The sequence below is a fragment of the Coffea eugenioides genome, chromosome 3 (assembly GCF_003713205.1).
Source record: "Coffea eugenioides isolate CCC68of chromosome 3, Ceug_1.0, whole genome shotgun sequence".
In the NCBI taxonomy this organism is placed as follows: domain Eukaryota; kingdom Viridiplantae; phylum Streptophyta; class Magnoliopsida; order Gentianales; family Rubiaceae; genus Coffea; species Coffea eugenioides.
The window spans coordinates 35,155,295-35,178,846 of record NC_040037.1 but is presented as its reverse complement, the minus strand read 5'-3'; the positions used below and the strand labels follow the sequence as shown (position 1 = coordinate 35,178,846).

At 34.7% G+C, this 23,552-nt stretch overlaps 3 protein-coding genes across 5 annotated transcripts; 2 read left to right on the top strand and 1 right to left on the bottom strand.

The window, feature by feature from the left end:
- Positions 1 to 943: 943 nt before the first annotated feature.
- LOC113766485 lies at positions 944 to 2,701 on the top strand. Its single transcript, XM_027310673.1, has 3 exons — positions 944 to 1,783; positions 1,870 to 2,099; positions 2,488 to 2,701. Exons 1-3 carry the CDS (start codon positions 944 to 946, stop codon positions 2,699 to 2,701), a joined length of 1,284 nt encoding a protein of 427 aa, XP_027166474.1.
- Positions 2,702 to 6,192: 3,491 nt separating this feature from the next.
- LOC113764609 (uncharacterized CRM domain-containing protein At3g25440, chloroplastic-like) lies at positions 6,193 to 14,483 on the top strand. Of its 3 annotated transcripts, XM_027308561.1 has the most exons (6): positions 6,193 to 6,545; positions 6,973 to 7,267; positions 7,791 to 8,183; positions 10,604 to 10,993; positions 12,841 to 13,019; positions 14,123 to 14,197. In XM_027308561.1, exons 1-5 carry the CDS (start codon positions 6,382 to 6,384, stop codon positions 12,856 to 12,858), a joined length of 1,260 nt encoding a protein of 419 aa, XP_027164362.1. In that variant the 5' UTR covers positions 6,193 to 6,381; the 3' UTR covers positions 12,859 to 13,019; positions 14,123 to 14,197. The 3 variants fall into 3 exon arrangements, with proteins under 3 accessions (XP_027164362.1, XP_027164363.1, XP_027164360.1); XM_027308562.1 differs by lacking the exon at positions 12,841 to 13,019 and having other exon boundaries at positions 7,061 to 7,267; positions 14,123 to 14,483; XM_027308559.1 differs by lacking the exon at positions 12,841 to 13,019 and having other exon boundaries at positions 14,123 to 14,483.
- A 1,623-nt stretch (positions 14,484 to 16,106) lies between these two features.
- LOC113766483 (polygalacturonase-1 non-catalytic subunit beta-like) lies at positions 16,107 to 17,920 on the bottom strand. Its single transcript, XM_027310672.1, has 2 exons — positions 17,757 to 17,920; positions 16,107 to 17,277 (listed from the first exon to the last, which is right to left on the bottom strand). Exons 1-2 carry the CDS (start codon positions 17,918 to 17,920, stop codon positions 16,107 to 16,109), a joined length of 1,335 nt encoding a protein of 444 aa, XP_027166473.1.
- Between the last annotated feature and the right edge of the window lie 5,632 nt (positions 17,921 to 23,552).

The window sequence follows — 23,552 nt, the reverse complement described above, 5'->3', positions numbered from 1 at the left end:
TTAAAGTCAAAAGCATGACAAAAATCATCATCTGTTACGTTTATCATAGTTGTTCAATGCTTGATAAGCTGAATAGATGATATAGTTTGATAAGTTGTGATCACTGGTACATGTAGTTAGATAAGTTCATTATCTGTTATGTTGACCATAGTTGTTGAATGCTTGATAATCTGCAATAAGTTAGATAAACTGTCTATTCTGCCAAATCTACGTTTTAGATCTTTGAGTTGTGCCCTGTTCTTCATTTATTGAGTAAAAGTGTTTCATTATCATAGAATCATGTTAATGGTTGTTAGTGCTGAACTATTAATGTTAATAATGTAGGATGGTGAACATTGGTGCTTATGACATAGTTGTGCATTACAAGGGAAGAAAACTGAGGATTCCGAATATTGATCCTGATGGCTACTTGTACATTAACTTGCTATATGATGTTGCTGAAAAAGCATTGAGTGAAATGCCTGGAAATGCGAATATGATTATAAATATGAGGCATGAAATTTCTGGAACATGTGAAATGCGTGATGTTAATGACGACAAAGCAGTAGTTGAGATGTTTAAAATGCATCAATCTGGAATTGTAATCAATTTGCATGTGTATGAAATAGAAATTATTCCAACTAAGCCTGATAGACCTTTAAACCATAACAATGATCAGAACAACCAAGAGAATTTAGGCATTGAACAAACTTATGAAATGGTGGTTGTTGATCTTGGAAATTCTGATGATGAATTTGAGGACTCTAGTTCTGACGAGTCATGGAAACATGTGCTTGATAGCGATAATGAAGGTGATATAGATGATGACAGAGTCTCAGTGGAGAGTAGTGACTTGAGTGACACTAATTATTCTGATTTTGAAGAAAATGAGGATTGTGAAGTGGTTCCTGATTCCGAATCTGATCAGGAAATTGATCCTATGAGAGAAGTGATGAGATAAAAAATGTGGGTGTACAATCCAAGAGAGGAGATTGAGTTTGAGAAGGGCCAATTATTCACCAATGTGGATTCCTTTAGAGCAGCTTTGAAGGATTATGTCATCCAAAAGGGATTTTCAGTAGTAAGATTGAAGAATGAGAAAACTAGAGTGACAGCTATTTGTGGTATAGATGGTTGCAAATGGAGAATTCATGCAAGTCCTGTGGCTGATTCTATCACTTTTATGATTAAATCTTACCAACCTGAACATACTTGTGTGATGGATAAAAGTAATGTAGAAGCCACTTCAGATTGGATTGCAAAGAAGTTGGTGCCTTTGATGAGAGACCATCCTAACATATCTAGCCAGGGCATAGAAGCAGAGATGATAACTAAGTATGGTATTAAACCAAGTTACATGCAGCTTTTTAGAGCAAAAAAGAAAGCAGAAGAGGAGATTCAAGGAAACTTCAGTGATTCTTATGGCAAATTACCAAAGTATGTAGCACTTCTAAGACAATATAATCTACAAAGCATTTGCAAAATACATTATGATAGGCCAAATCTCCTTGTAGAACCCAGATTTTTAAGAATATTTATTAGTTTTAGAGCACAGAAAACTGGTTTTCTTGAAGGTTGCAGGCCATTCATTGGCTTTGATGGCTGTCACTTGAAGGGTCCCTTTGGTGGTGTTTTACTCACAGCAGTGGCCTTAGATGGGAATGATAGTATATTTCCAATTGCATTTGCTGTAGCTGAATGTGAAAACAAGGAAACATGGAGCTGGTTCTTTCACTTTTTTGAGGAGTTTTTTGGACCATTCAACAGCTACTTACCTTTAGCCTTTATGAGTGATAGGCAAAAGGTACTGCTGAAAACAATCTACTCTTTGTTTGGACTTGTTGAAGGATCTGAAAAAGCTTTTTTTGACTCATCTATTTGCTGTTTTAGGGGCTCAACCTTGCTTATGAGGAGATTTTTCTAAATGCTAGTGGTAGATATTGTTGCAGGCATATTTGCAGCAATTTCAAGCAGCAATTTCCAGGCATGTTACTTAATAGTTTCTTGTGGAAGGCAGCAAAGAGTTATGATCAGATAAGTCACAATGAAGCAATGTCAACCATTAAAGACATCAACATACAAGCTTGGAAATATTTGGATAAAATTCCCAAGAAGGCGTGGTGTAGATATGCATTTACAAAAGAAATTAAATGTGACCATGTCACAAATAATTTCACTGAATCGTTTAATTCATGAGTTGGTGATCTCAGAGGCAAACCCATACTTACCCTTGTTGAAGGTTTGAGAAGGAAGTTCATGAAGAAAATGCATAAGAGATACCAAAAAGGATGCACATTAACTAACAGAATCACCCTAAAGTTTGCTGAAAAGCTCAAAAAAATTGCTCAAGTATCAAGGCATTGTACCCTGAATATGGCAAGTGAGGATACATTTGAGGTTGGACAGATCATTCATAGTCAATTTAAACCAAAGGACTTGTGATTGTGGTGCATTCCAATTAGTTAGACTTCCTTGCAAACATGTTGCACTTGGCATTATCTACAAAAGGGAAAAGTTGGAAGATTACTGCGATCTGTGGTTCTCCAAAGACATTTACTTGAAGGCATATGCTTCTATGATTCACCCTATACCTCATGAAAAGAGGTGGCCGCCTATGGATGAAGTTACCCCTAAGGTTGTACTGGCCCCTCCTTTGAGAAGGGCTCTTGGTAGGCCAAGAGTTAACAGAAGAAGAGAAGCTGATGAAGGACCTTCATCTTAGCCAAAAAGGTCTAGTACCTTAAAGTGTGGAAATTGTGGTCAGTTTGGTCACAACATGAGAACATGTCAAAGAGCTCCTGTGCAAAAAAAGAATCCAGCCAATACTCATGGTCAACAGGTATCATCATACTCAGATTTGTACAAATTAAATGTTCTTTCTTGATTCAACATGCTGCTTATGTTGTTTACTTCATGGTAGATGCCAACTAGAAGAGGGAAACCAGGCAGAGGAATTGCAAATTTAGGACTGCAAGGATTTGTTCTTTGGGTATAAATCATATTTGAATTATGCAATTAGTCTACAATGTTACTTAGTCATATTACTTTAACATGTAAATTTGTTATGACAGGATCATACACATGGGAATGTGCCGATTGTGCATTCAGGTCAAGGTAGCAATTCAAGTCCTTCTACTGGAAATGCTGCTATATATGTTCAGGTTAATGTACAGACATGTGTAATTTCCTCTAAAAGAAAGGTACGGGCTCTTTTATTTGGTTCTCCAATCTAGTGCTGCTACATATGTATTCAATAAGGCACAAGCTCTTTTATTTTGAACAATTGCAGAGAGGAAGGCCTTCAAATACTACTTCGACAAATGCTGCAACAGGTTCTCGCAGAAGAGTTGCACCAGAACTTGCTCAAGCTCCTGTGCAAGCCCCTGGTGATGCTCAAGCTGCTACAACTGTTAGGATGAATGCAGCTGCAACTCTTAACTCTACCAATATTAGCACCAGCGGCAGTTTTAGCTTGCATTTCTAATGGAAGCTATTATGCTTACATTTCTCTTCTTTTGTACTTAGTGGTGCTTGTGAATTATAGTTCATTAATATGCTGCCTACTCATGCTTTTGTATCTGGTGTTGTGTGAAACTATGACTAAACAATGGCTTTGCAATGCTCACCCTCTGCCTGAATTGTTCAAGGCAGATGGTATTTTGGATAGTCTTGGATTGCATTTCTATTTATTTAATGTATCGTTATGAAATCTGAATTGATATTACTCTTGGATTGCAGTTTTGGTTTGCACCTTATTACTGTTAAGACCTCATAAATGACTATTTTAGTTCTTAACTTGTTTTGTTTAATGGATCTGTAATGTTGCAACTTGAGCAGATGACAAGTAACTTAGTTTTTGCATTGCTCATGAACCTGTTTAATTCATTCTTTTCCACCTTAGTTTCTGCAACAAATCACTCTTTTCTACCTTAAATATTGATGCTTAAAGTGAAAGTGGCTTCCTTCTTAATGCTGGTCCATAATATGTTGAAGATAAAAAAACCTGTTCAATTCATCCAAAGTCAAGGTACTGCCGTGGTGTTCTAGATGCAAAGATCAGGATCTATGATGTTGGCATGAAAAAGAAGGGAGTTGATACGTTCTCATTCTGTGTCCACTTTGTTAGTTGAGAAAACAAGAGAGAATGTCTCCAGTGAAGCACTTGAGGCTCCTCTGTTGCTATTTACATGAAGTTTTGTTTGTTTTTGGTCTTGTCACATTTTTTTTTGCCTGAATTTCAAGGAATATAGCTCAAGTTCAGCAGCACAGACTATGTCAAATGGAAGCAAGAGAAGCATATTGTTCCAGACGGTGTTCAGGCCAAGGTTTGTTACTGCTACACAAGTTTATTTTAGAGCTGTCTTTGCTTGTATTGTTGTTCTTTGATTGTACTCTTGGCTTTTGGTTGAAAGGCTAGTACTAACTTGGTTTTGTTCAAATCTTGCAGCTTTTTGGTTGCCATGGACCATTGGCTAACCGTTAAACTGGAAGAATGTTTTACAAGCAATTTCTTAGTTTACTTCATTAGCATTTTGTCTCTAGTACTGGTAGATGATGTATGTAGCTTTAGAAAAGATAGCAGTAGCCGGCTACAGCTTTGTGTAAGTAAATGGTCAATCCCCTCATTTCTCCTTATTTCACTAACATCCCCTCATTTTTTCTAATTTATTTTTGATTTTTATTAGTTTTCATTATTTCACTAATATAACTTGTAAACATTTACCTCAAGGCCATTTATAGGAATAAATTTCCCTCTCTTTCCTATAAACACTTTTTTATGCTTACTTTTGACTCATGGGCTGATTTTGTTACAAAATTCTAAACCTCAGGGGAGGTCAGTGTAATTGTGGAAACCTCAGGGGAGGTCAATGAAATTGTCAGAAACCTCAGGGGAGGTTTCTGAAATTATCCCTATTCGTTAAATCAAAGCTTTTGGGCTGGCTAATTAACTTGAATTATTGGGGTTATCGCATTTCATTTGCCTGTGGCTAGCTGCTGTGACGACTAGGAGTTGTAGGTCCTTTGTTTGTAATGCTAATATTTCTTGCTTACTGATCGTAATAGTTGCAGCAGCTTGCTCATGATTGTGTGGGTTGGAGGGGAGGGGTTGGGTATCGCAAGTGAACCGAATTTCTGGTCTAGTCGCAAGTTAGAAGAGCCTTTCTGTGGATTTAAATTTCACTGCTGATTTTTTTCCCTTTTATCCTGTTAGTCTGTATTAGTATTGTAAATGCACTGTGTTACAATTTTTGGTTTAGCTTTAATTCGAAATTAATCAAACAAAGGATAGTTGTTTGCGTGCATATAAGATGTTTGTGAAAAGCCTTAATGAAAATGTAAATACGAGAGCCTAATGGAACAAGAATTCTTTCCATGTCCTATGATATCGTTTATAAGCAGTTCCAACAACTATGACTTTGTTTTTCCCTTCATTTTGCTGATTTTCTCTTTTATGTTTTCCATTGATCTTTGCCTTTTGTTATTTCTGGATTTTAACTGTTCTTGGCATTTTTGGTTAGTGTTTGGGAATTATTCCTCTCTCCTGTTAGTTCTAAAAAATGCTTGGACATATAAGGAGAGTTTTGCTTTTCGTATAGGCTTGCTTCTGATTTTTTTTTGCTTCATGTACTAGGCTTTTGTGTTTATAAATTTCTGAGTTGTTCAATCCTTTTAGATAGCCATGGATATATGTATAATGCTGAAATAACTCCAAATGATATATTTCGGTCAGAAGAAATCAACTGTATTTTTATTTTGTTGAATATGAGAAACCAACTCGACTGCCCCCAAGGGTTAGCTCGAATGATCCGCTCCCCCTCTTTAGGGTATGGTGGACCTTCCTGGGCAACCAGGGTTCGAGCCCCCTTGTCACTGTGCTCGAGTGGAGTGGGGCCTTCTCTCCGGGTCGGAGTGGGATTAGTCGGAACTCCATAAGGATTGATCCGGATACCCACTCCGTCAGAAAAAAAAAAAAAAAAAAACCAACTCAACTGAATTTGTTGAATACAAGAATGAATGTAACTTGACTTGTTATACTTTATTTTCATCTTGACAGCTATTTAATTTTATTTATAATTATATTATTGTAAATGAACATTTATGATAAATTAATTTCTTTTTTCGCGGGGACCGCAAAAAAATAGGGCTGGGCGGGGCGGGGCGGGGTTTGGGGGGCAAGAGGCGGGGAATGGGGCGGGGACGGGTGGAGTTATTTGACAACGGGGTCCCCGCCCCATTGCCACCCTAAATTCACGTTTCAACAACCATTCAGAAACTGGAGTGGGGCCAAATTAAAGTGAATCTTTTCAATGAAACTGCTGAATTGGTTTTTTTTTTTCAGTTGAATTTGATTTTGGATTTTAGGGCCTGAAATTAAGTTTCAATCTACTTGGGAGAGCTAGAATGAAATTAATCCGACCCCTCTTTCTCCCAACCCACATCCTAATGCAGAGAGCTGCGGGGAATGTAGGGACAACAGAGATGGTGAAGTCTTTGACCTGTGGTACCCGTCGATTTTCTATTTCCTCACTTCTCAAACCATCCTCTCCAATTTTTCTTGATTTCAGGTACCCACCAAAAAAACAAAGAAAGAAATCTATGCAATTCTTTGGTTTTATTTACTGCTCAATGTTTTTGTTTGTAAAAAGGAAAAACAGTTATGTTTGTGTAGATTAAAAACAATCTAGTAGGAAAACATCGTGATTTTAAATCCTTTTAAGTGATTTTGTGGCTGGATTTGTTAATTCCTAATTAAGTTTAATCTTTCTGTAACCTGCTAGGAGCAAATAAAATGGTTAAGAAATTTGGGATTATCATGAGCAATAATTTGAGAAATTGAGGAAAAATGGGGTCTCTTTGATAAAAAATTTCGATAATGATTTGTTTGCTTAGCTTTCTACTTTAGTTGAGGTTTACTGGGTCTTTATTAGTTTTTCTGGTCACTTTATAGCCAATTCTTCAGAACCCGTGCCAACCCTTTTCGGTTATATTTAGGCCTTCAATGCAATTGACTTTAAGAAGTTCATGGTTGGCACTGAGGAATTTTAGCCATGGCAGAGTGAATTTAGTGATATCTCCACAGGGAAAGCCGAAATTCGAGACTCATGAAATTGAGCCGCCTAAAAAGGACAGGTGGATGACAAAGAAGAGGCTGAAGATGAAAAGGAAAAAAGAAAAGCAAAAGAGAAAGTCTGCCAATAAAAGAGACCCCAGAAGACTTGGTGTAGGGAAGAAGAAAAAGCAGAGATTTGCTAATGCTGAGGAAAGGATAAAATACAAGCTGGAAAGGGTAAGTTGACAAACAACTAAGTATTATTATTTCTCTCAATGCAGCATTTAAAGATCTGCATTTTTCTGAATAAGATAATTCGGATATGCATTCTCTTTTGAAGTTTCTAGTATTCATCTTCATATATATGGACTCAATTAATAGCTAACTGATTGTGTGCTTGACACAAACTCTGTTCCTGGAATGATCATAGTGGATAGCTTTGGCTAAGCAGTTCATAGTTCACTGGTTAAAAATGGGCACATTGCGGTGCATCTTTGTGGTGCTACTCAATTTGTTAACGCTTATTTCGATGCCAATTAATTCTTGTTTATGTTTTCTTTATCTATCTGATCAACTAATGGTGGTCATAATTCTCCTTAATGTTGTTCTTTGATTCCCGGGTATTGGTTATTTCTATTTTCCCTGTTTTTCCATCTAGAGTTATTCTCAGAGAGAGAATCGGCTATGGGTTGTATATGTATGCCTCAGATTGGCTTAGTTTGGTTGGTTAAGTGACGGGGCTGATTTTTCTTTGCCTCAGGCTAAAATTAAGGAAGCCTTGCTAATTGAAAGACTAAAGCGGTATGAGGTCAACAAGGTCCAGGGTCCTGTTGTTAAGCCACATGAGCTGACTGGCGAAGAACGATTTTACATGAAGAAAATGGCCCAGAAAAGGTCGAATTATGTACCTATTGGAAGGAGAGGAGTATTTGGTGGTGTCATTCTTAATATGCATTTGCATTGGAAGAAGCATGAAACTGTTAAGGTCATTTGCAAACCTGGTCAAGTGCAAGATTATGCTAGTGAAATTGCCAGGCTTAGTGGTGGAATTCCAATTCAAATGATCGGTGATGATACAATAGTTTTTTATCGTGGAAAGGATTATGTGCAACCAGAAGTTATGTCGCCCATCGATACATTGTCCAAGAAGAGGGTAAGTTTCTTCTATTATTTACTTTTTGTTTTTAAATCTATACTTCTTTGGGTACTACATAAGTCTCTGGCTACCTGTAGGAGATTCTTAGTTATCTTTGATTGCTTTGTGGATTGGTTTTCCTACATATCTTTTCTACTGCATTTTTGAATCCTACTAGTGTCTGAGTTGATTTAGACTCATTTATTGTCTTGTATAACTTATGCTACTTTCTGATAGTTTTTCAGTTACTTTTCCTTCTTCAAGACCCTTGGGGTTGTTTCTGATAAGATGGTACACTTCATTTTTTTTTTTTTGAAGCTGAAAAATTGACATTGGACATGGGACATGAAGACAATCGACAATGACAAACATTTTTCCTGAAATGACATAACCGGACATGTATAGTACATTTGGGTTATTTGGTTATTCCTCACTCCATCCTTTTATCACTGAAGTTTCTGCTGAACTTCAGTTACAAGCACGTGTTGTTGCATGTATGATCATATGGGTGCAAAGTGGATAGAATCTAAGTAATACTGCTATGTCAAATTGCTAGCTTTTGAAAACTAGTACTAGGTATATGTGTAATAGAAATTTGCAAGATTTTTTGAACTTTTTGGAACATACTGGTAGGACTTAACTTATGCCAGTTTCTTGTACATAGGAGTTGGTTGACCCAAAAAAAATTTTTGTTTTTGGGGAATAACTATGCACTCTGCTGGAGTTTTTGCAAGCATAGTTTGAGCATTAGATTTCTCTCTTCTGAGTTCTTGGCAATATATCTCTTATAATGAAAATGTTGGATGTCTGAAAAATGTTGCATATAAATGTGCATTGTTTGTCCTAAATATATTTGTCCAGGGCCATGATGAGTGCCTAGGTGTTATTAAAAAGATCTAGGATTATTTGCCTTTACAGCCAATTTAATGCTTCTACATGAATATTTGATCTTCGAGTTTTTGAATTTTCTTTATCAATTCAGTTGTTCTTGTGATCCAACAGTAAGATTGTTTTGGGTGCAATCCTGAATATTGATTGTGGCTTTGTTTATTTGGGTTCTATTTTAGACCCTAGTAGTCCTGTTTGCATTTGGAAATAGCTTTCAATTGATTCAAGGATTCCATCCATGTCAGTTAATTTGACTTTTGACATCAGTGCCTTTATGCTTCTGTTTCAATTGATAAAGGCTTAATTTGGTGACTTCATGTAGGGTTGTTGGTGGTTTTGATATGATTGTAGCAAGTTCTAGCTTTAGGGCTGATGCTGAATTTCAGGATCAAGGCATTGTTGTTTAGAAAATTCCTCAACTCTAATCCATGATAACTCACTTGTATAGGAATTATATGGTTGTTTGGGTGCTAAAACAGAGATCAGTAGAAAATAATAAAGAATCAAAATTAAAAAAGGGGAGGGAAACAAGGCTGTGTGTTTATGTTCAACTTGGCTACTACAGGAATTTGTAGTTCTTTCCTTGTCACGGCTATCATGGACAAGTACCTGTTTTGTCTATTGAAAGGAGTATATACGGAGTTCTGAGCAAGAGTTCCATACTTCTGTTAGGTACCAAATTCACTATACATTCAGGGATGTCTGACATGACATGTGAGAATGTGCAGTTACCTTTTACTGTAATTTTGTGACAGCGATATCACTGTAGGTTGTGGCAGTGCTCTATGAACGTGTTCATCAGAAATGCAAATGTCACATTTGTAGTAGCACTCAAGCTGACAATTATACTTGGACTTGTTGCAATAAACTTCAAGTTTGCTTCTTGTTTGAAGTCACTGACAAATTTTCATAAAATCTAGTCTTTTGAAAGCTGTCTCTTTATTGGATTACTCTATGGAAAAGGTCCTTTTTCATTTATATCAAAAGGTTTATTTGGACTCCAGCTGTGCCTAAAATGAAAGAAGAAAAGGAGGGAGAAATAGAATTGGCTTGAAGTGAAGCCATAATTTTGAAAATGACTGCATTCTGGCACTGCACCCTTTTTTAAAAAATAATTTAATCTTTAGTTTTCTGCTTTCTTATTCTGTTGTTGGGATTCTTCATAATAATTTTTAACAATTCTACATAATAATTGTCTGCAAGGTTGTTGTATGAAGGTTTCAATTTTATAAACCTCACCATAAACGTTACCTTATCCGAGAATATTGTGTAATCTTCTTGGCAAAAAATTTTTTACACTCATGTGACTTTGCTCGAGCTATATAAATGCTCTGTAGATGGGCTGTTTTGTTGGAATCATTCATCTCCTTTATGATTGGGTATTCTGTGGACATCAGTTTAATGAGCAGTCATCTCTTAGGCAATCAAAGAAAAAGGGGTCTTACTCAGCATTCATTTGTCTGGTTTTTGATGTGCTCCTTTTCCTTCTGTTTTCCATTGTAGATTACAATTTTGTCAACCTTTTCACTGATTTTTTCATCTTCTTTCAGGCATTAGAAAAATCCAAGTACAAGCAGTCACTTGAGTCTGTTAGACGGTTTATTGCTATTGCTGAGAAGGAGCTTGAATTATACTATAGACATGTGGCACTTTACGGTGACCCAAGTGACCGAAATCCGAACTCAATCTTTGATAAACCAAGATGGATAGAATGGGCAAGGAAGGTTGAGGGAAAAGAAGTTGCGTCTTCAATAACTGAAGAATGTTCTCATACTCTCTTTCAAACAGATATTGATTCCATGGATGATGAAATCTTAGAATCTGAAGAAATCTCTGAATTTGATGATAAGTGCAAGAATAATGCTGCATCTGCAAGTGAAATAGATTATGAGGATGATGGAACTCATATTGGGGAAATAGAGTCATGTACGAAGAAACAGGTAGTGTCTCTTATACTAGAATACTAGGTTCAGGATCTGTACATCAAGTAAATGGAATGCTGAATGAGAATTTGATTTGAGCAAGATTTTGTCTTGCAATATTTATTTTAATTTGTTTACACCCTATATTGCTCTGTTTGTTTTATTTTCTTTCAGGAGCTTGCTTTCCTTAATCTTACATATACTGCATTTTATCTTGTTATATCTGTTTGAAGCAGCAAACACTAAGGTTTTGTCTCCCTGTTGGCAAAATTTAAAATACTTGTTTGTCTTAATCTGTCTGTTTTGGAAAAGATCTGATTCATGATTGGCCAAATATTCGTTTTACATGTAAACTTAGAGGATAAAAAGAATGCTTTTGCATCTTCAACTGGAGCATATTTCTGGTTTTTAGAAAAGCAAGAGTATTATGGTAAAATTTCGTTCATTTTGCTTGTCTATTTGCAAGAAATGCATGCTAAACTGAAGCTATTTGCGATAGATGTTTTTATAGCTCCAAATTGCAAGACAATAGATGAGCTATGATTAGATCAGTAGGACATTGAGTTTGTCAGCCAATTCTAGTAAAACGAACTGTGTTATGGTTACAACTTCAAGGAGCAATACAGTTCAAGATTAACAAATGAAGAAACTTAAAAAACCAAACAAGCATGATTCAAAATTTTTCCTTGCCATTTGACACCTGTGAAAAGTTTAGATAGAAAATTGAAGTTGGTGGTTGTCATTAATTTCATGAATGCTAGAGAATGATGTTCAATCACTCTTAATGACTGGTAGAAAGAAAATTATACTTCTTAGACAATTTTAATGTGTTTCTAAAGAACTACTGATGAGCCATAGCTATTGCTACGTGGACTTTGATAATAGCATGTGTTCATTAACTTTGATGTAAGGTACATATGACATTCTTGTAAAATTGCACTATGTGGACTTTTACTTCATAGCTATTCAAGTTTTGGTGACACATGTTTTCTGCTCAAGCTAATAGTTCATAGAGCTATAAAGGTCCATTTAGTTCATAGCATAACAATTTCTTGTGGCACACAGTTTGTGCATTATGTGTGCAGCAATGAAGTAGCATGGTGTTTTGTAGTTATTTAGGTTTTATATCTAAACTCATACTTGGTACTGATTTTCTTGGAAAAGAAGCTGTATATGCAATCTACTAGATCCATCCATTTTTCTGGTGCCATTTTTATCGCCAATTTAATGGATTAATTTTTTTTTCTTATTGTTCTAGGTAGGTATAAGCTACTTTTAGTCTCTATTCAGGGCCTACAGAATAAACTTGACTTCACTGATGGATGAAGTAGTGGAGATTGAGGTAGCAAGTGGAGAAAAACTTGACGTGGAGAAGTTAAGAGGGGTATAATGAGTTGTTGGTGGTAACTTGTAGCATGCTGCTTAGTTTGGGATGAGAAAGTTGTTATGATGTCAAAGACCAAAAAATTGCTATAAAAATCATTAATGCTACAAGTCTGAAAATATTATTAAGCATTTTCATTTAGATTTCTGATTTAGCTGTGTCTGATACATTTTCTTCATTATCATGATTTTGATGAAGGGGATACTTGATTTGAAACTTTTGATCAAATGAGTTTGATGTTTTAAAATATGCTGATGGGAAGTGGCAGAGTAATACAATATTCAATAGCTGCTTTTATCTTTGCTTTTAATCGCGAAGTCTTCAGTTTGGTAGAATCCACTAATTTAGTTTTTTATTTTTATTTATTTCATTTTTATGTTCTTTTTTCCTCAGTGACAAACTGTTTGGCTAAGTTTGCGCATAGCCTTTGATCACTAGGCGCTGATTCTCAAACTTACATATAATTCTGTGAACTTGGTAGGTTATGGTCAAACAATAAGATGTGTGCTGCAACAAGATTGACCAGGTTGTTACAGGCAATAGATATCATCATAGATGATGATGCATGGTTATTTAATTGGATTTACAAAGATAATGGTATCTGGATGTGTTGTTCTGTTCAGTTAAGAAGTCCTTCTGGGTTAAAGGCAGGTGTCTGTGGTGAGTAATAGCATGTTTCTTCAATTTAATACTTAAGTTGGTGTACCACTAGATAGTTTTAGCAGTAGTTTCTGATATTTGGAATTAGTATTTTGTTTGGTCTTTGGTTAATTGCCAAAATTTTCAAGATTTCTCGTCCATAGGTCAAGCCTTTTTTTATTCAGTTGCATCAGAGGCCTACATAAAGTGTTCTTATTCTAAGAAAAATGCCAGCTAGTCATGTATTTTGTTCAAAAGTTGTCCTATTTTGGAGAAAAATTAATTTTTGGGGAATCGTTGAGTTTTCCATCTTTAGAGTAAAGAGATCATAGATGAGAATTTGAAGAATCAGTCTGCGTGCTTCTTTGCATTTGTCATGCTTATTAATCATTATTATATGTGTTTCCACATTTCAACTCCTTTCTAATTTCCTAGGTATAGCCTACTGTAAGTGTGTATTATATATACTTCAAGATTGCCCACTGTGAAAATTTTCCGGATGCTGGAGCTAAGATCAGGAACAACTTACCGCACCTCCTTGCTTTTTACCACCGAGCATCTTAGTCTAAGCCTTGCTTCCCTTTAGAATTTTGTAGTTTTCTTTGTTTGCAGACTTAAGGTTAAGCAACTTTCTTTAAGCTCTCCAGTAGCATTGTAGCCAGAACTTATCCGAGCATCACATGATAATTTCTTGTGATTGATGTACATTTGCAATAGTTTTAGTGATGATAATTGTTCATGATATTAAAGGTAAATTAGGAGTAGACTGAGATTTGGTCTTTCAGAGAAACGTGATTTTACTTTGTGCTTCACGCTTGTAGCCTTTATTCAAACATTACCTAGTTAAACTTTCTATGTGAATTTGTGTCATGTTTTTCTAGATTTATGTGATGATTGCTGTTAATTGGGAACTGTGATTATATATGGCTAAATGATATTGTCTATCATAGATTAGCTTAAAATGTTCAAGTTTAACAACCTGAATTTGTCCTTCAATATTGCTCGTGCTTTGTAATGTGCTTCATGTGTTATTCTATGGTACAAAAAGGTACTTTTTCTTTCCAATTTACTTTCTAGTGCTAGATCTGATTTGATTTTGCACTTACAAAGGATCCTCTAATCAGGTACTCGTCGAACTTTCCACTTCGATTGAATATCTGGAAAAATACTCAACTGGGTTGGATATGCTACATTTATGTCATTAACAGGGAGAGAGCTAGGACAGAATTTAGATTGCATGCTTTTCATCATGTCTCTCTTAGTCTTTTGTAGTTTGTTTAAGAAGGAATTTCGTTGGATGTGAAACTTAATCATGGAGCTCAACTTCACATCTAAGTGATTCTTTATTATTATTTTTTTAATATAGACATTAGTAGAGGTGTCTGTTAGGGAATTCATTTAAGGAATTAAAAATCTATAAACTTCACCTCTAAGTTGCTGTTCTTGTATAAAGCTATTTTTCCTTCCACAAATCTCATGTCATCCGGTGGGATGGTTGTTACCTTCAAACTTCTATTCATTGTACTAGGATGCCTTTTCACTCTAATTATTGCAATTCTGTAGATCAAGTGTTGCTTTTATTTGATGCTTGTGATTTGAATGGTAAATTAGGATGCATTTTCACTTTAATTTTATATGTTTTTAAGCAACTTGGTGTTTGCTTTAGGTTTGTTTGGCTCATGGTTACTAACTAGCTGCGCCTCTTAAAAGTATGGTGATTGATATGGTAAATTGGATTTCCAAATGGTTCATATTTATCATCTTATCTACTTGGACCAAACAATTAACAGGACCTGGTCATGGTGATCAGAGGCGGAAAAATTACTTTTGTGATTGATTTGGAACTCAGAACAATTTATTTGCTTACTGGGAACAAATTGAATTACAGTTTTGTGGATATTAGAATTATTTGTGATGAGGAAAACAATAAAAGCCAAATGAGGATAAGGCAACAAGAAGGTGCTTACCTTTTAACTAGGAAATATTGACCGCATTTGGATTGCTGTGAAAGAAATTAAAAGAAGGAAAGAGTAATTGCTTGTCAAATGAACTGATCAAGTCTCATGAAATTCATGATTTCATTGAATATCAAGGTCACTTACCGACCTTGAGACATAAAATTTAGTAAGATTCTGAAGATTTGTTAAAATAACTTTTGGTAACAAGGAATATAAGAAGGGCAAAAACTCAAGAATTGGCCTAAGGAATGAGCAAAGATTAATTCTAAATAGACCTTTTAATAATCCTACTTTCATATTAATCCAAAACAATATGCAATTAAAAGTATAACACTTTGCTTGGAACTAGCCTTTTTCTTTTTTATTACCAAATTAATTTCAATCGAGTTACATGGAAGGCTAATCTACGAAACCCAAGAAAACAACTGCCTGCAAAGGACAAATTTGCATAGAACAACCCAGTGATTAACTCTGCATTGTTTGGATGGTATTGTCAAAACAAAGAAAAAAAAATTTGTAATTGGAAAAATAGAAGAAATGATAGTAATAACCTTAAAACTTTGGTATATATATATAAAAAAAAAACTATATATCAGATGTACTTCCATCTATAGGTGTAAATTAAGATAATTACAGAGATTACTGTGTAAAAGATTTGGAACCAAAGCTATACGAAGAAAGTTATGTATCCATAAAAGATAGATTAGCAACACCTACTGGAAATTGCATGCTAGATAAGCAATTTGTTATTGAAAGAGCAAGTAAAGTTTGCTATTTAGTCATCAAAAAATGTAAAGTACATTATGTACAAAGAATGGTACATATTCCTATATTATTGAGTATATATTCTCAATTCATCCATGATAATTTGATAAATGTCTTACCTATATGCTCAAACAAATGCGCCTTTGATGATAATTTTTTAAAAATTTTCCTGGAGACTGAAAGCAAATAAAGTTTTATAAAGATTTATTTATAGAACACACCACCTGTTTCTGTAAACTATACAGTAGCAACTGTATATAGAGCTAGTATGTTCTTTTACAATTACATCAACGCAGAATCTCTCCTTTCTTCTGGAGCTTAATATACTGCTTGACAATCACCACAAAGGAGGTTCCCTGTCTTTATCAGCAGTCAGCAGCATCACTTACACGATGCTTTCATCTTCATCAATCCAAATGAGATCAGTTTCTAGCATCCAATGGCATGCTTCACCTTGTCCAGGTGAAAGATTCAATACTCTGAGTGAAATATGATCTGCAGGAATTCCAGATGTATCCATATGACATATTGCTAGAACCTTGTTGATAGGAACTCCTGTTTCAACTTCAACTAAGGTGATACGATACAGGTGTGTTGAGGGGAGTGAGTGGCAAAAATACGTAGCAAACGGGAAGAAAAGCTCATGACATGCCACAAGTTTTTTGACATCAAATTGTTTTATATTTTGAATCAGGAGATTAGTTCCTGAGCCCCTTCCGCTTTCCGTTGTCAAAACAGATAAAAAGTTTTTGCCTAAAAGAGCTTTGGAAAATCCAAGCATCTCCTCTAATGACTTGGGGCAGCTCTTGGTCTCTTCCTTTATTGCTGGTGCATTGCAATAAAAAGTGGTACTTAAAACTGCATCTCTTGTTGTAGGAGACCCAAAAGACTCCGGAAAGATTCTTTCAATGTCATTGGAGCTCATCATAATCTTTTTTGCTAGTGGAAAAGGAAGGAATGAACGATGTGGAAATCTGTGATTTAGAACTTTTGGTATATGGACTTTATTCCCTATTTTAAGCACTGAAAGTCGAAAGAAAACATGAGGATCGTCTAATCCTTGGCTAGGAGATAACTTGGTAACATTTTCTCTGTAGCTACTTTGTTCAGATTTTTGAGATGCATTTGCAAAGTATGGTCCATACGGAATATACTTGATCAGTTTTGATGTTTGAGAAGTATTTTCTAGTCCATAAGGTGTATACATAATCAGCTTAGATCCTCGAGATGCATTTGCAGCATATGGTCCATATGGTATATAATCAATCAGTTTGGATCCTTGAGATGGATTTGTGATGTGCCGGTTTTGATCCTGATTAGAATAAGAACAAGCTAATTGAGCAGTGGAGCAAAATTTGGCATCTGCTACAAAAGTTGGCTTGGACAATAATGAATTGAAGTAACTAAAGTCTCGCTTAGACATGGGAGATAGTTTTGAGAGAAGAACTTCAGGCATTGGGTTGTGCACGTATTTGGACCAAAGGCTAAGCTGATTATGAGCAACAGAAGATGGAGGATATGAAACAGGTGACAAAGAGGAAGCACTTATGCCATTGCTGTACAGAAAGTAAGCAAGAGTTAGAGAAACCGATAATAAAGTTGGGATGGCCATCCTAATGATTGAGGATAAATATTTATGGACTTATAGGCTGCATCAACAAGGGTATGATATTTATACCTGCATTTTTTTCATTATGGTGTTACTCATTGATCATTCAAAGTGGTCTTTGCCCCTTGGATAAGCTGTTGAGAAGACCACGACAACTGAACTAAGACAATCTTTTCCTTTGTTGAACAAGAAAAGAATTTCACACTTCGATAAACCTAGGGTGGATGGGGATGTTAAAATTTGATTAGTGACCTGCATAATCAAGGTAAGGGGAATTTCTCGAGGTTGAAAGTATCTTCGGACATTTTAATGATAATTGTCGTGATTAACAAAGTTTATATGAAGTTAAATTTGTTTACATGAAGCATACTGTGCTGGAAAGAGTTCCTAGTGGCATGTACAAAAGCATTGTGAACATTTTATCACCGTCTTTGTGGATTTCTGTATGTAGATCCTATGTTTCCACCTCTATTATACTTTCCTTTTTTCTTTCCTTGTACATGTTTCACTTTCCATTGTTGCCTTCCTTCCATCAATTGCACTTCATCCTCCAGCCACCTTCGGTCCTCCATATCTAACAGCACATCCATTTCACCGAAGTAATTCTTCTACTGCGTACTACCACCATTTCTGCAAACTCTCCGTAAATAACAAGATTGAAACGACAAGCAATCTGATGTGAAGCTAATTTTTACAAAATTCTAAGCAAAAATTATTCGTGAAAATGGTAAATTAAAAAGTAATCTAGGAAAGATATTGTGTTAAATTTCATTTCTAATCTCGTTCTTTATCTGAACAAAGCTGCGTGGGTTTTGAGGGTGGTTTTTGAAGGGGAAAAAGCATGACAGAGTAGAAAGGAGTAAGATAAGGCTGAATGGCCTAAGACTAAGGTCTCCAATAGGCCTGACTGTTTAATTTTAGTATCTTCCATGAAGTAACTTAAGGAATAATTAAGTTTTGAAAACTCAATCTTCTTTGTGTATAATTGTTGTTTGGGTTGACAGATAAATCAAATTATTTAACACTTGAATCAAACTTGGTTTGATAATAGTTCGTTCGATTTCGGTTCACTATTTAGTCAAGGCAAGGTCGAATGGTGTTTTATGTTCGATAACATTCAAATTTGGTAAGGAAAAGGTCGTTCAATTTTGGTTTGATAAATAAACAAGCCAAGTTTAAACAAAATTTTAAAGTTATTAAAAAAATCAAATAAGTTTGAACATTAGGACGTTGGATTTGATTAGGTTCATTTACACTCCTAATTCTTGTTGTGCAATTTTTTCTTAAAATATAACCAAGTGCATGCAAGTGCAATTTGCTGGAGGACAATTACATACAGAATATTAAATATTTGTTCGTAAGATATCATACATAACACAAAGGAGTGTTCCTCAAGAGAAAGAACAAAATCGCAAGGTAAATCTTCATAATTTCTCTTTGCTTCAAAAACGTAAACTAATGTTTAGTTATTTGCTAGATTAAATTTTCTAAAATTAAAAGCTTAAGGACTAAAGTAAGAGTGCATCTATAGTGTAAGGGTTCAAAGTTAAATTTAACTACCAGAGTTGTGTCAGTAGATATTAGAACCTAAATTTCTGTCAACAAACCTTTAATTAATGAGCCAACTAAGATTTCCTATCCTTTCCTTCACAAGTAAATGGATTTGTTTTTTTAATAGGGAAGGGGTGGGTTTTAAAAAGCTGGAAGGAGGTGAAAGAATGTGAGGTCTCAAATTTTTTGAAATCTCAACTTTAGTTATTAGATTAGACCTCCTTGACCAAGTAAATGAAATGAAAGATGATGTACTGTTATAAACAAAACGTGAGTTGCTTTGAGCATCACATTTTATGGCCGAACTGATACTTCAAATGCTCAATACTCATAGTACTTTTTAAAGATTTGTGTAGTTACCTTTCCTCAATTAACATAATAATCTATTAAACAATGGCTTATGTTCAAGGTAATCGATTGGATATCAACATGCAAGCAGCATAAATACAAAATAATAACATCAAATTGCATTTGAAAAACTTCTGCTATGTATCAAGCTTTTACATTGAAAAAACAAGGATCAACTTCTTATGAGAACAACGCTACAAGTATGTGATATGTGATTAAGCAAGGATTCGCACACCACTTAATTTTTATTTGTCAGCACTAAGTGGACAATAAGACGACCAAAGTCGATAGGAATGTTAAAACAACACAAGCAGAGATGCTAATAAGTAATAAGCGGTTGTTGAGTTTCAACCCTACACCATATCCTTTCTAGCACCAATCCAAAGAAGATCAATATGTGTAATCCAGTGGCACGCTTCACCTTTTCCCGGCGAGAGCTTGAGCATCTTGAATGCTGCATGATATGATGACCATGCAGAGGTGTCCATATGACATATTGCAAAGATTGTATTGACTGGAATTTTTTGTTTTAGGTTCATCTACATCCACTGCATAGATTTCAGTTGAGGAGAGCATATGGCAAAAGTAAGTTGAAAAAGGAAGGAATACCTCCTGACACGACATTTTTTTTTACATTAAGCTTTTTGATTTTTTGAATAATAAGCTCTTTTCCTGAACGTTCTATACTTTTAGCAGTCAATGCAACCAACCTTCTATAAGCTCCTAATGTAATCTTTGAGAATTCAATCATTGCCTTTAGGGATGTAGGACAATTTTTTACCTCTCCTTTTAAAGCTGTAGAATTACAATAAAGAAGTGTAGTATCAATATTCCTTTTGTGTTGGGGTTCACAAAAGATCGAGGAAGTACTTTCTCAAGCATAGTTTCATCTAGAGAAATTTTGGATGCAATTTGAGAAGGAAGAAATCCAAGTTAAAAAACTGGTTCTCCAAATTGGAGAGATCCACTCTATTTCCTCGTTTAAGAATGGAGACTCTAAAAAAGGAAAGGGTCAACATATTCAAGTCCTGGAGGTGCTTTATGAATGTTATAGCCGGCATTATTGCCTAAGGGCTTGATGCTATTCATCTCCGCATAACAAGCTAGATTTGCAAGACTGCAAAAATTGGCATTAGATGAAAAAGATGTTTGGATGCTAATGAAGTGAAAAATTCAGAGTCATTTTCATGCCAATACTTCAGTTGTTCTGAAGCAGTAGATGAAAATGCTGTGCTTTTGCAAAAGCTAAATGCAGCGTAAATGCTGGCAATGACGAAAAGAAGCATAGAAAAACTTAAGTTGGCCATGGATGTTGGAGATTTGATAAGCGAGGATGAATGGAGTGGACTATAGCTTCAGTTCATTCGGTATTTATAGTCGAACCTTGTTCAACTTTTTCATATTTTTCAGAAGACAAATGAAACTCTCTAGCCTCAGACGTCTGCCTCATGTGAAAAGGACATCAGAAAGGCCAGGAATTGCCTTAGACATAAGTGGTAATATTTTAAAATATTTTATCGTAGGCAACCTGTTAGCACGAAAAATACATGCACGGCTGAAGCAATTTTAACATATATAAAAATATATGCGAAGTGGAGGAAAATAAATACACAACAAACACTTAATAATTTATTTAAAATACCCAACAATAACAAATATCAAGCCATTTTACTCACGATAACTCACAAATCTCAACTATGAAACTTTCTCTCAAATCTATTCTCAAGATTCAACTCATCTCTTCAAATAACAACCTATTAGACTGGTAGTATTTATATACCGCAAAGTTTCCTAAAACAACTATAATTATAAACCAAAACTTATTTGAAAAGTAAGTTGAGATTTTCTAATCTAATGTGGAAACTAAACAAATATGGCCCCAAAAAGAATTAGAAAACTAAATACTAAAGTAGTTTGGTTTAATTTCTTATATTGCCTCCCTTCAACCAAGTTCTTGATGTTGTCATCTCTAATGCCATCACGAGCTTGAATCTCCATGAACGATTCGGTCACTGTATGAATGACGTAAATCACCAACTTGTAGTGAATTTTCAATTTCATTTTCATGCGTGGTAGTGGACAAAACTTGTACTTCTCAAATAAATTCTTCGCTTGATCACTCTTGTCAAAAAATTTAAACATATCCACACATTCTTCTTCGCATACTCCACATTTTAATTTATCCACGTCACTAAGAAAATCTCCCAATATAAAAAATTCATAATTTTCACCATCAAGATTTTTAACATCACCATGTTTTTTTGTTGATTGATACACATTGACAATTGCATCAACCTTAGTTGTATCACAACCTTCAACTAAATCGTCCACTTCATAATTGAAGTCAACCAATTCTATTACATGAATTTTCTCTTCAAAGAATTCATCAATCTCGACAAAATTAACAATTTCTGTATCATCACGATTTTTAATCACTTCTTTACTTTAACCAACGATTTCATTTTCTTTCTCAACTACTTGTGAAATTTCTTGTTGAGTCATAAATTTTTCATCTTCATGTGTACCCACAACTTCTACAGTTTTTTTTTTCTTTGTCTCATTAAAAAATTTTATTTCTTCTTTTTTTTTCCTTCTTCACCATGACCATAGGAATTTATCAAAAATTTTCAAGCCTCCTTTGCTGTTTTTGCATGTATGAATTGTTTCACTACATGTAACTGGACTGGACTTGGGTGCCAAACTAGTAGAATGCCTTGCAATTCAACTGTCTATTCCTCTCTAATTGTTTAACTGTATTGTTTGATAATTCTGTACCTACTATAGGTTCCGTGAACCCCTTTTAGATAATATTCCAAACTACAATATTTTTGAAAAAATTCTTCATCATCGACCTCCAAGTCTCAAAATTGTTTTTACCATCAAAGATAAAAAACAGGATAATGTTGTAAATAATGCGGATCCATATTTTAATTATTTAATCTCCACTCAATTTGGACCAATTCTGTGTCCAAATTGTCAAAAATAAATCTTCTGATCTTGTGCTCCAATTTTGAAAACAAGCCCTAGGATCAAAGTTTAGAGTTTTGATACCACTTGTTAGCACGAAAAATACACGTACGGTGAAAATAATTTTAACACATATAAAAATATGTGAAAAGAGGAAGAGAATAAATACACAACAAACACTCAATAATTTATTTAACTCAATACCCAACAATAACAAATATCAAGTCGTTTCACTCACGACAACTTACAAATCTCAACTATGAAACTTTCTCTCAAACCTATTCTCAAGATTCGACTCAACTCTTCAACTCAACTTTTCAAATAACAACCTACTAGACTAGTAGTATTTATGGATCGCAAAGTTTTCCAAAACAACTATAATTGTAAACCAAAACTTACTTGGAAACTACTTTGAGATTTCCTAATCTAATGTGGGAACTAAACAAATATGGCACCAAAAAAAATTAGGAAACTAAATACTAAAATAGCTTGGTTTAATTTCCTACACAATCTTTTTTTTTTCAAGGGAAACAAGAAATTCCTTGTTTTTTTTTTTCAGTTTTTGACATACTACTCACTGTTTGGAAAACTAAATATATTGTTCCTAGTTTCATATCAAATACTTCTGAGAAGTTGCCATTGGAGATTTGAGTCCGGCAATTTTTAGTCAAATACTTTGGTTTTACTTGCCAATTCAAGTGAGATGGATAAATTTCAAATTTTCTATATTTCCTGTTGATTTCTCTATGTTGAACTTTAGTTTAGAAACTATATCATCTTTTTAAGCACAAACGACAAAATCAAATAGTAATCCTTTATGTTTTTCGTATCTCTTTGCTAAAGATCAATGCACTTACTTATTTTACATGTGAAAGTTTAATTGCCCAAACTTGCATAAAACATGTATGGTTAGATTTGAAAAAAGTTCTAAACAAGAATGAACATGATGGAAAAGATAAACTCAAAGGAAATGATGCAATGAGACAAGGTAGATGCAGAACCTTTTTCTACCAAACTTTCAGGCAACCCTTCTTTTACCTCTCTCCATGCATAGGTCAGTTCTTCGGGTTTATAAGCTTGTTCTATTTTTTGGGGACATCACAAGATTAAAATGCCAAAGCTGTAGTCTTTAAACCAAAAATGACTGAGCATATCTGTACATTTTGCATTCTAAAGCCAGCTTGAATCAATGCAATCAACTATCAAATTGGTAATTAACAAACTAATGACACGCAAGAAAAAATGAGTTTTTATTCAGCTAAACCAAATTTGGAGTCTAAATTAAAACAATTTATTTGATATGAAAAGAGTAAAATTGCATTGTCCAAGTTGTATGTGTTATACAACAATAGTTGG

Coding starts and splice junctions, on each gene's coding strand:
- LOC113766485 (XM_027310673.1), top strand. CDS start 944: ATGTGGGTGTACAATCCAAGAGAGGAGATTGAGTTTGAGAAGGGCCAA. Junction 1,784..1,869: donor TTATGAGTGATAGGCAAAAG/GTACTGCTGAAA, acceptor TTGCTGTTTTAG/GGGCTCAACCTTGCTTATGA. Junction 2,100..2,487: donor AAAATTCCCAAGAAGGCGTG/GTGTAGATATGC, acceptor TATCTACAAAAG/GGAAAAGTTGGAAGATTACT.
- LOC113766483 (XM_027310672.1), bottom strand. CDS start 17,920: ATGGATGTGCTGTTAGATATGGAGGACCGAAGGTGGCTGGAGGATGAA. Junction 17,278..17,756: donor TACAGAAATCCACAAAGACG/GTGATAAAATGT, acceptor CTTTCTGTACAG/CAATGGCATAAGTGCTTCCT.
- LOC113764609 (XM_027308559.1), top strand. CDS start 6,382: ATGAAATTAATCCGACCCCTCTTTCTCCCAACCCACATCCTAATGCAG. Junction 8,184..10,603: donor ATACATTGTCCAAGAAGAGG/GTAAGTTTCTTC, acceptor ATCTTCTTTCAG/GCATTAGAAAAATCCAAGTA. Junction 10,994..14,122: donor AGTCATGTACGAAGAAACAG/GTAGTGTCTCTT, acceptor TCCTCTAATCAG/GTACTCGTCGAACTTTCCAC.